The sequence below is a fragment of the Sebastes fasciatus genome, chromosome 6, assembly GCF_043250625.1.
Source record: "Sebastes fasciatus isolate fSebFas1 chromosome 6, fSebFas1.pri, whole genome shotgun sequence".
Lineage (NCBI taxonomy): Eukaryota > Metazoa > Chordata > Actinopteri > Perciformes > Sebastidae > Sebastes > Sebastes fasciatus.
This window is the reverse complement of record NC_133800.1, coordinates 36,990,280-37,002,519: the sequence shown is the minus strand read 5'-3', so window position 1 is coordinate 37,002,519 and position 12,240 is coordinate 36,990,280. Positions and strand designations below refer to the sequence as shown.

The window sequence follows — 12,240 nt, the reverse complement described above, 5'->3', positions numbered from 1 at the left end:
TATACCCACCTCACTATACTATACACTAAATACCACCTCACTATACTAAACACTATATACCACCTCATTATACTATACACTATATACCACCTCACTATACTATACACTATATACCACCTCACTATACTATACACTATATACCACCACACTATGCTATACACTATATACCACCTCACTATGCTATACACTATATACCACCTCATTATACTATACACTATATACCACCTCACTATACTATACACTATATACCACCTCACTATACTATACACTATATACCACCTCACTATACTATACACTATATACCACCTCACTATACTATACACTATATACCACCTCACTATGCTATACACTATATACCACCTCACTATGCTATACACTATATACCACCTCACTATACTATACACTATATACCACCTCACTATACTATACACTATATACCACCTCACTATACTATACACTATATACCACCTCATTATACTATACACTATATACCACCTCACTATACTATACACTATATACCACCTCACTATACTATACACTATATACCACCTCACTATACTATACACTATATACCACCTCACTATACTATACACTATATACCACCTCACTATACTATACACTATATACCACCTCACTATACTATACACTATATACACCTCACTATACTATACACTATATACCACCTCACTATACTATACACTATATACCACCTCACTATACTATACACTATATACCACCTCACTATACTATACACTATATACCACCTCACTATACTATACACTATATACCACCTCACTATACTATACACTATATACCACCTCACTATACTATACACTATATACCACCTCACTATGCTATACACTATATACCACCTCACTATACTATACACTATATACCACCTCACTATACTATACACTATATACCACCTCACTATGCTATACACTATATACCACCTCACTATACTATACACTATATACCACCTCACTATACTATACACTATATACCACCTCACTATACTATACACTATATACCACCTCACTATGCTATACACTATATACCACCTCACTATACTATACACTATATACCACCTCATTATACTATACACTATATACCACCTCACTATACTATACACTATATACCACCTCACTATACTATACACTATATACCACCTCACTATGCTATACACTATATACCACCTCACTATACTATACACTATATACCACCTCACTATGCTATACACTATATACCACCTCACTATACTATACACTATATACCACCTCACTATACTATACACTATATACCACCTCACTATGCTATACACTATATACCACCTCACTATACTATACACCACCTCACTATGCTATACACTATATACCACCTCATTATACTATACACTCTATACCACCTCACTATACTATACACTATATACCACCTCACTATACTATACACTATATACCACCTCATTATACTATACACTATATACCACCTCACTATACTATACACTATATACCACCTCACTATGCTATACACTATATACCACCTCACTATACTATACACTATATACCACCTCACTATACTATACACTATATACCACCTCACTATGCTATACACTATATACCACCTCATATACTATACACTCTATACCACCTCACTATACTATACACTATATACCACCTCACTATACTATACACTATATACCACCTCATTATACTATACACTATATACCACCTCACTATACTATACACTATATACCACCTCATTATACTATACACTATATACCACCTCACTATGCTATACACTATATACCACCTCACTATGCTATACACTATATACCACCTCACTATACTATACACTATATACCACCTCACTATGCTATACACTATATACCACCTCATTATACTATACACTATATACCACCTCACTATACTATACACTATATACCACCTCACTATACTACACACTATATACCACCTCACTATACTATACACTATATACCACCTCACTATGCTATACACTATATACCACCTCACTATACTATACACTATATACCACCTCATTATACTATACACTATATACCACCTCACTATGCTATACACTCTATACCACCTCACTATACTATACACTATATACCACCTCATTATACTATACACTATATACCACCTCACTATGCTATACACTATATACCACCTCACTATACTATACACTATATACCACCTCACTATACTATACACTATATACCACCTCACTATACTATACACTATATACCACCTCACTATGCTATACACTATATACCACCTCACTATACTATACACTCTATACCACCTCACTATACTATACACTATATACCACCTCACTATACTATACACTATATACCACCTCATTATACTATACACTATATACCACCTCACTATACTATACACTATATACCACCTCATTATACTATACACTATATACCACCTCACTATGCTATACACTATATACCACCTCACTATACTATACACTATATACCACCTCACTATACTATACACTATATACCACCTCACTATACTATACACTATATACCACCTCACTATACTATACACTATATACCACCTCACTATACTATACACTATATACCACCTCACTATACTATACACTATATACCACCTCATTATGCTATACACTATATACCACCTCACTATACTATACACTATATACCACCTCACTATGCTATACACTATATACCACCTCACTATACTATACACTATATACCACCTCACTATACTATACACTATATACCACCTCACTATGCTATACACTATATACCACCTCACTATGCTATACACTATATACCACCTCACTATACTATACACTATATACCACCTCACTATGCTATACACTATATACCACCTCACTATGCTATACACTATATACCACCTCACTATACTATACACTATATACCACCTCACTATGCTATACACTATATACCACCTCGCTATACTATACACTATATACCACCTCACTATACTATACACTATATACCACCTCACTATACTATACACTATATACCACCTCACTATGCTATACACTATATACCACCTCACTATGCTATACACTATATACCACCTCACTATGCTATACACTATATACCACCTCACTATGCTATACACTATATACCACCTCACTATACTATACACTATATACCACCTCACTATACTATACACTATATACCACCTCACTATGCTATACACTATATACCACCTCACTATGCTATACACTATATACCACCTCACTATACTATACACTATATACCACCTCACTATACTATACACTATATACCACCTCACTATACTATACACTATATACCACCTCACTATGCTATACACTATATACCACCTCACTATGCTATACACTATATACCACCTCACTATACTATACACTATATACCACCTCATTATACTATACACTATATACCACCTCACTATGCTATACACTCTATACCACCTCACTATACTATACACTATATACCACCTCATTATACTATACACTATATACCACCTCACTATGCTATACACTATATACCACCTCACTATACTATACACTATATACCACCTCACTATACTATACACTATATACCACCTCACTATACTATACACTATATACCACCTCACTATGCTATACACTATATACCACCTCACTATACTATACACTCTATACCACCTCACTATACTATACACTATATACCACCTCACTATACTATACACTATATACCACCTCATTATACTATACACTATATACCACCTCACTATACTATACACTATATACCACCTCATTATACTATACACTATATACCACCTCACTATGCTATACACTATATACCACCTCACTATACTATACACTATATACCACCTCACTATACTATACACTATATACCACCTCACTATACTATACACTATATACCACCTCACTATACTATACACTATATACCACCTCACTATACTATACACTATATACCACCTCACTATACTATACACTATATACCACCTCATTATGCTATACACTATATACCACCTCACTATACTATACACTATATACCACCTCACTATGCTATACACTATATACCACCTCACTATACTATACACTATATACCACCTCACTATACTATACACTATATACCACCTCACTATGCTATACACTATATACCACCTCACTATGCTATACACTATATACCACCTCACTATACTATACACTATATACCACCTCACTATGCTATACACTATATACCACCTCACTATGCTATACACTATATACCACCTCACTATACTATACACTATATACCACCTCACTATGCTATACACTATATACCACCTCGCTATACTATACACTATATACCACCTCACTATACTATACACTATATACCACCTCACTATACTATACACTATATACCACCTCACTATGCTATACACTATATACCACCTCACTATGCTATACACTATATACCACCTCACTATGCTATACACTATATACCACCTCACTATGCTATACACTATATACCACCTCACTATACTATACACTATATACCACCTCACTATACTATACACTATATACCACCTCACTATACTATACACTATATACCACCTCACTATGCTATACACTATATACCACCTCACTATGCTATACACTATATACCACCTCACTATACTATACACTATATACCACCTCACTATGCTATACACTATATACCACCTCACTATGCTATACACTATATACCACCTCACTATGCTATACACTATATACCACCTCACTATGCTATACACTATATACCACCTCACTATAGAGAACTGTATAAATAATAACCGGGGTGTCTGTGTCTCAGGCTGGAGAGATGATTGTCCTCAAATCACAAGGTTGTCCAAATGTCAAAGTGTCCTTGAGCGAGACACTGAAATGCAGAAAGTTGTCTTTTCTTTTTGATGCTAATGTGTTACCATCATCACTTCCCTAGCGTGTCTAACATGTCCTCTGTCCCCCCCCCCTTAGTGAGTACAGCATGGTGGAGGATGAGGAGGACCTTCCTCACCACGACGAGCGTCTGTGGCGTCTCGGAAACATCAACCGCCTCCAGGCGGAGTCTCTGCTCCGCGGGAAGAGGGACGGGACCTTCCTGGTCCGAGACAGCAGCAAGCCGGGCTGCTACGCCTGCTCCGTCGTGTAAGACTCACCTCTTATATACCTCTTTATTCACCTGTTCATTCACCTCTTTACCTCTTTATTCACCTGTTCATTCACCTCTTTACCTCTTTACTCACCTGTTCATTCACCTCTTTACCTCTTTATTCACCTCTTTACCTCTTTATTCACCTCTTTACCTGTCCTTTAACTTTGCATTTGGCATTTGTTTGTTTTTGTTTTGAAGGTTGTTCATGTGACTTTATCACGTAATCTCACATGAGTTCTGTTTCTATGTGAGGAATCTGTTCTGTCTCTTCAGGGTGGACGTTAGTGTTAATCTCTCTCTCTCTCTCTCTGTGTGTCTCTTCAGGGTGGACGTTAGTGTTAATCTCTCTCTGTGTGTCTCTTCAGGGTGGACGTTAGTGTTAATCTCTCTCTGTCTCTCTCTGTGTGTCTCTTCAGGGTGGACGTTAGTGTTAATCTCTGTCTCTCTCTGTGTGTCTCTTCAGGGTGGACGTTAGTGTTAATCTCTGTCTCTCTCTGTGTGTCTCTTCAGGGTGGACGTTAGTGTTAATCTCTGTCTCTCTCTGTGTGTCTCTTTAGGTGGACGTTAGTGTTAATCTCTGTCTCTCTCTGTGTGTCTCTTCAGGGTGGACGTTAGTGTTAATCTCTGTCTCTCTCTGTGTGTCTCTTCAGGGTGGACGTTAGTGTTAATCTCTGTCTCTCTCTGTGTGTCTCTTTAGGTGGACGTTAGTGTTAATCTCTCTCTCTCTCTCTCTGCGTGTCTCTTCAGGGTGGACGTTAGTGTTAATCTCTCTGTCTCTCTCTCTGTGTGTCTCTTCAGGGTGGACGTTAGTGTTAATCTCTGTCTCTCTCTGTGTGTCTCTTCAGGGTGGACGTTAGTGTTAATCTCTCTGTCTCTCTCTGTGTGTCTCTTCAGGGTGGACGTTAGTGTTAATCTCTCTCTCTCTCTGCGTGTCTCTTCAGGGTGGACGTTAGTGTTAATCTCTCTCTCTCTCTCTCTCTCTCTCTCTGTGTGTCTCTTCAGGGTGGACGTTTGTGTTAATCTCTCTGTCTCTCTCTGTGTGTCTCTTCAGGGTGGACGTTAGTGTTAATCTCTGTCTCTCTCTGCGTGTCTCTTCAGGGTGGACGTTTGTGTTAATCTCTCTGTCTCTCTCTGCGTGTCTCTTCAGGGTGGAGGGCGAGGTGAAACACTGCGTCATCAACAAGACGAGCACCGGTTTTGGTTTCGCCGAGCCCTACAACCTGTACGGCTCTCTGAAGGAGCTGGTGCTGCACTACCAGCACACCTCGCTGGTCCAACACAACGACTCGCTCAACGTCACGCTGGCCTTCCCCGTCTACAGCCAGCAGAGACGGTGACCCGCCCGGTCCCCCCCCCCATCCATACTGCCGCCGTGGACCAGCTGCAGCACCAGAACACGACCACCTGACCCGTCTAACGACAGTAAACCGCCCTGGTGCTGCAAGATAAAGGCTTCGTTACACTAATATTTTAATGTGAACGTCGTCACGTGGAGCTTTAACTTCAGGACTTCAGTTTAAATATGGTTCAGTTATCAGCTGACCTGGAGCTGAAGATCAATTCATTTGACTCATCACAGACGGAGACGACGCTGGAGGTCGGGATCACAGGGGAACCTCCGGTCCGGTCTGGTGTTCGGATTAATATCCAACCGGCTGGAACATTTTTACACCGCTCCAACTCTTTAATTCACCGTCTACAAACAAAACTACAACACATGGATGAAAAGGTCCAGATTTAAACAACAGTTAGATGAGTTGTGCTGCGTACGGTTTGATGTCAACACTTTAATAAACTGAGACGCTTTATTTTGTTACAACAAGCTAACGGGACCGTTACGTGTCAGAAACCCATGTGATCACCTTTTAATGCTTTCTGTCTGAGGAGGAACGAGGTACCGGACCGCCAGACGTCTCCTCGTTTAGTCTGCGGGAGGTCAGAGGTCAGATGGACTGGACTACTCATCCTTTAATCATGACACTGATCCAGACCGCTTCAACTGAGCAGAACCACAGCTATGGACTGATGATGATGATGATGATGATGATGATGATGATGATGTCAAAGACAAGAGGGCGAACAGTCCAGAGAGGCTTCTCTTGTATGAACACTGTGAGCGACTCTGAACGAGGTTTATAACGACGGCGAATCAACGGAGCCACGTTTTTATACGTCAGGAGAAAAATACACCAGAAACCTGAATCATCCAAAGACCCGAACCCCCCCCCCCCCCCCCCCCCCCAATACCACCCCTAACCCCACCACCAACCCTCCCAACACCACCACCTCCCCTCCAGCCTCCCAGGTTATCCCCATCAGTGTTTTCAGGTCCAGTTCCTTCAGGTCAGTTCTGTTTTGCCGCCTCAGAGTTTGGTATCATTTTGCCGATGGGACGGATTCTTCAGTTCTTTCATTTCAATAAACGTCCGTCAGCACAAACATTCACTCTGCTGGATCTAAACTGTGAGTTCAGGAACGAGGAGAACGGCGTCTTCCTGGATCTACTCAAAGGATTTAATCGGCTCCGGTTTCAAGGACGAAATGATGAAACATCTGGATCAGGATTTTCATCTTTACGGATTTAATTTTTCCCTTTTTTGTGCACTTGGACACCCGGCTTCCTTTCAACCAGGTACAGGAGACGAGACTCTGCGAGGATCTGAAGGAGCCGCCAGTATTATTACAACGTTTTCCACAACCTGGATCGGTTCTGGAAATCAAAACATTTCATTTTCGTTTGGAAACGTCCTGAAACTTTCAAGCTCTTATTTGACTTATTCCACAAAACGTCCTGGTTTTTCATTCCTTCTGACATCGAGACAGTAGTAATAATAATAATAATAATTAACGGTTAAAGAGCTCAGATTAATAAACCGGTCGGCTTCTCCACAGCGAGGAACACCTCGACTCCGTCTAGTTTAAATCAGACCAAATCTGACGATGAAACGTTTCATCAGCCGATATTTCCTTCTTTTCTTCACTGTAATTAATATTTGATCGGTCTGCTGTGTGTCTGCTGTGTGTGTGTGTGTGTGTGTGTGTGTGTGTGTGTGTGTGTGTGTGTGTGTGTGTGTGTGTGTGTGTGTGTGTGTGTGTGTGTGTGTGTGTGTGTGTGTGTGTGTGTGTGTGTGTGTGTGTGTGTGTGTGTGTGTGTGTGTTATTATCCACATTTTTATATTTGAGATTTTGAGCACCGACGATCACGTTGAAGAGAAACGAGCCTCAACTTCTGTCAAAATGACATCAAATTAAAACCACAAGACTCTCAGCGCGTCATTAAAATATGAAATTACAGCTGCAGCTAAATATTGACATTATTAATTAATTAATTAATCTGTCAGTCACTTAGTTTACAAATGTCCTGATTTGATTGATTTAACCCACCCCCCGCCCCCGGGGATCAATAAAGTAGTTCTGATAGATTTAACAGAAACATATTTCAATTTAAATTAGTAATAAGTAATAATAAATTAGTCCACAGCGGCGAAATTTTAGATATTATTAATGTTAGTCATTTATTTACCTTTTAAAAATAAGGAGATTTTATTTAAATTGCTTTTGGACTCAACATGGCAGCATTTATAGCCTACATTACACATGTTTTAATTAAATTAAATTAAATTAAATTAAATTAGATTAAAAAAAATATTTAAAATATTAATTATAAATATTAATAATTAAATGAACAGTAGCACGACTGACATAGTCCTAATAAATCAGAGTTTCTAACGTGGGTGGGAGTCATGGACACAATATGCTTCTTTATGCACTTTTTAATGACGCAGCACAATTTTATAATTTATGGCAAATTATTTGGCGGACCCCCTGACAGAATAACACGGACCCCTGAGGGTCCACGAACCGCACTTTGAGAACCACTGAACCAAACAACAGTCCAACAACCCAAACGATTAATTACCATAAAACTTGATGATGATGACATCAAACTGCTTGTTGTGTTGAAGTCAAAAGATATTGAGTTTACTATCACATAAAGATGAAGAAAAGCTTCACAGTTTGTTTTCAGCTCTGATTCTCAGTTTACAATCATTTAATTAAATTAAATTAAATTAAATCGTCTCACTAAAGGAGCTGCAACAAGAGAACGGTTGATATTTATTGATAATTATTGACATAAACAATTAATCAATTATCACACAAGTTTTCTGTGGATTAAATAACAGATAAAATGCACAATGTGTAATTTTCTCTCAATCAAAACAATAACAACAGACAGAGTTTGGTGACGTTTATCCAAAGGTGTGCTGCAATGAAATATTTTTATTTTATTAATAAGATGTAATTCATCTAGAAACTGAAACCAAATGGGCCTCATATTGAGCCCTGAGGAACTCCACGAGGAGCTTTAAGGACTGTTTTACGTTTTTCTTCAGTTTGTGGTTTAATTCTCAGTTTTAAATGATAATTAGTGCAAAAGTCTCAAATATTAAGAATGATGTGCTTGTAAGAAACAAACCGGGGTCGTGTCGTGAAGGTTTAAAAATAATTTCATGGTTGTTACAAAAAAAAAAAAAACTGGATTTAATTTGGGAGAATCCGGCAGATTGTTTTACAAACTGAGGATCTGGTTGAAAATGATAAAGTACATTATGAGTAAAAACAAACATCTCAAGCTATAATATTCTCCATAGAATCGGTTTCTAGTTTTGACCGTAGCATCATCGTATTATTAATTTCAGGCAGTATTTTGTTTAAATTTACTAAATCTGATACTCGATTTTGCTTTAATGATCTGAGGCATCTGAGGCCCATAAATATTTATTTTTTATGATTATTTCTATATATTTCCATTATTTCTCCACCTGAACATTATTAACTGTAGTTTTAATATCAAGAGAAATTTTGTTTCTCCAAATATAATTTGTTTCAGTTTTTCCCTGATAGATCTGTTTGTACCTTTTTGTTCCAGATATTTTAACCCTCACATCTAAAAACTTAAATTATTTAATTATATTTTCAGAACCATGTTGGAAGTCCGAGCCGTCACGACCTGAAACCTGTTTCCTCTGCACGCCGCTGGTTTTCTCTTAATTATAAAATCATCCTAATTCTGTAAAATACATAAACAGTATTTTCTGTATCAGAAATCGTTCGTCTTTATTTTTATTTTTCATTTTTTTTATTCCTTCTCTTTGCTTCTCTCTCATGCTGTTGATGTCAGAATTGAGGACAATAAAAAAACACCAGGATCTTGAAATAGTTTTTTTGTCATTTTTGTCATTCAAGAAAAAAATAAATAAATACATAAATAAATAAATAAATAGGGAAAAAAATAAGAAACAAAAGTGAATGTAAACAGAAAAAAATAAATTGGATATTAAAACAAAAATAAGTAATTTGTCAAATAAATAAATACTATGCATATTTATTTATTTTTAAATTAACCAGCACATTTATTTGGTAATTAAGTCTTTTATTTCTACATTTCTTTTTTTTATTATTTAATTTATTTATTTGATGAGTCATTTAATTTTTAACTTTTAAACTTAATTTACTGTGTGACTTTTTATTTGAAGTGATATTAATATCTTTAAAAAAAATTTTTTCTCCAAAGTTTATTGAAGTCAAACATTATAATTGAGAGGTGGAGTGACGTCGTCAGAGTGGCGCCGACTCCGTCCTCCGTGTTGTTTTTTCACAGTGATGGCGACCGTGAAGACCAACACCAGTAATGTTGATGGTAAGCTATTTATAATTTCCAGGTCTATAAACTCTGTGTTTTACCCGACCAGCAGTCGGCGCTGGAAGAAGAGTTCAGTCTATTAAAGTTCTTATAATCCTCGTTTGTTCTGCCAAACAGAATAATATGAACTTTCTCCCCAACTCTCTGCTCGTTTGTGTTTGTTTAGTCTCTTTAACTCAGACTTTTCTCTCTGTCGGACCAACGACCGTCCTCGGACCTCTCTTTCTCTGAGCCTCGTCTCATCCCAGCTGTTTGCATCTGGATATTTGTCCTCCAGGAGATTCAGGTAAAAATCTGTTAACTGCTTTTGCATGCTAACATGTTGATGTTTAGCAGGTTTAATGTTTACCATGTTCACCATCTCTACTTTATTATGTATTTAATCATAAACAAAAGTGAAAGCTGTTGTATCCATCTATGCTCTCTTCAAAGCCACCAGACTCCACTGAAAAGAACAGTAATTTAACCTCTCAGAACGTAGGAGCTGCTGATCTACTGCTGCCTCCATCGGTTAGTTAGTTTGTGAGACTTTAGTGAATCTGAACTAACCCTTTAAAGGTCTTATTGATAAGAGTTTTATGACGAAGAATATAATTTTTTTTTTTTTTTTAAATAATTAGGGCTGAACCTGATGAATCCATCGGTACCAGCCATGTCACACTAGCTGGTAGTGAAGGAGGTTAAATAACGTTCTGAATTTACACTCAATTTTGTCGAGGAAAAACTGTCATAGCCATTTTCAAAGTAGAGATAAAGAGTAGAGATACACACAGGTTTTTTCAGACTTATTTTTTATTTTTTCAGATCGTTTTTTGGACATTTAAAAAAAAAAAAAAATTCAAAACATTTGTCGGACATTTGTTTTTACTTTTTTTCGGACTTTTAAAAAAAAACAACTTTCAGACTTTTTTCGCACATTTTTAAAAACTTTTTTGTACTTTTTTTCAAACATTTGTCGGACATTTTTCTGACGGTTTTTTTTTGGATAATTTTTTTTACTTTTTTCGGGCATTTTTCAAGTGAAACTATAAAACCTGATGAATCCATCGGTACCAACCGTGTCAGACTAGCTTGTCATGAAGGAGGTTGAACAACTCTGAAGTTACACAAAATTTTGGAGAGGAAAAACTCATGTCCATTTTCAAAGGGGTCCCTTGACCTCTGACCTCCAGACATGTGAATGTAAATGGGTTCTCTGGGTACCCACGAGTCTCCCCTTTACAGACATGCACACTTTATGATAATCACATGCCGTATAAATGTTATTTTTTCCTATTCTAAAATGGTGTGTTCTTTGTACTAAAATTACATTTTAAATATTGCAGTATGTTGAATCGTT

General features: G+C 37.3%; 1 protein-coding gene across 2 annotated transcripts in view; it reads left to right on the top strand.

Moving 5' to 3' along the window:
- LOC141770014 (phosphatidylinositol 3-kinase regulatory subunit alpha-like) overlaps positions 1–10,415 on the top strand; it is a 38,657-nt gene extending 28,242 nt beyond the window's left edge. For both annotated transcript variants that reach the window (XM_074639596.1, XM_074639597.1), the window contains 2 exons: positions 5,020–5,190; positions 6,345–10,415. In XM_074639596.1, the coding sequence (XP_074495697.1) occupies positions 5,020–5,190; positions 6,345–6,534 (361 nt within the window). In that variant the 3' untranslated portion in view covers positions 6,535–10,415. The remainder of the gene's footprint in view (positions 1–5,019; positions 5,191–6,344) is intronic.
- Positions 10,416–12,240: the final 1,825 nt, after the last annotated feature.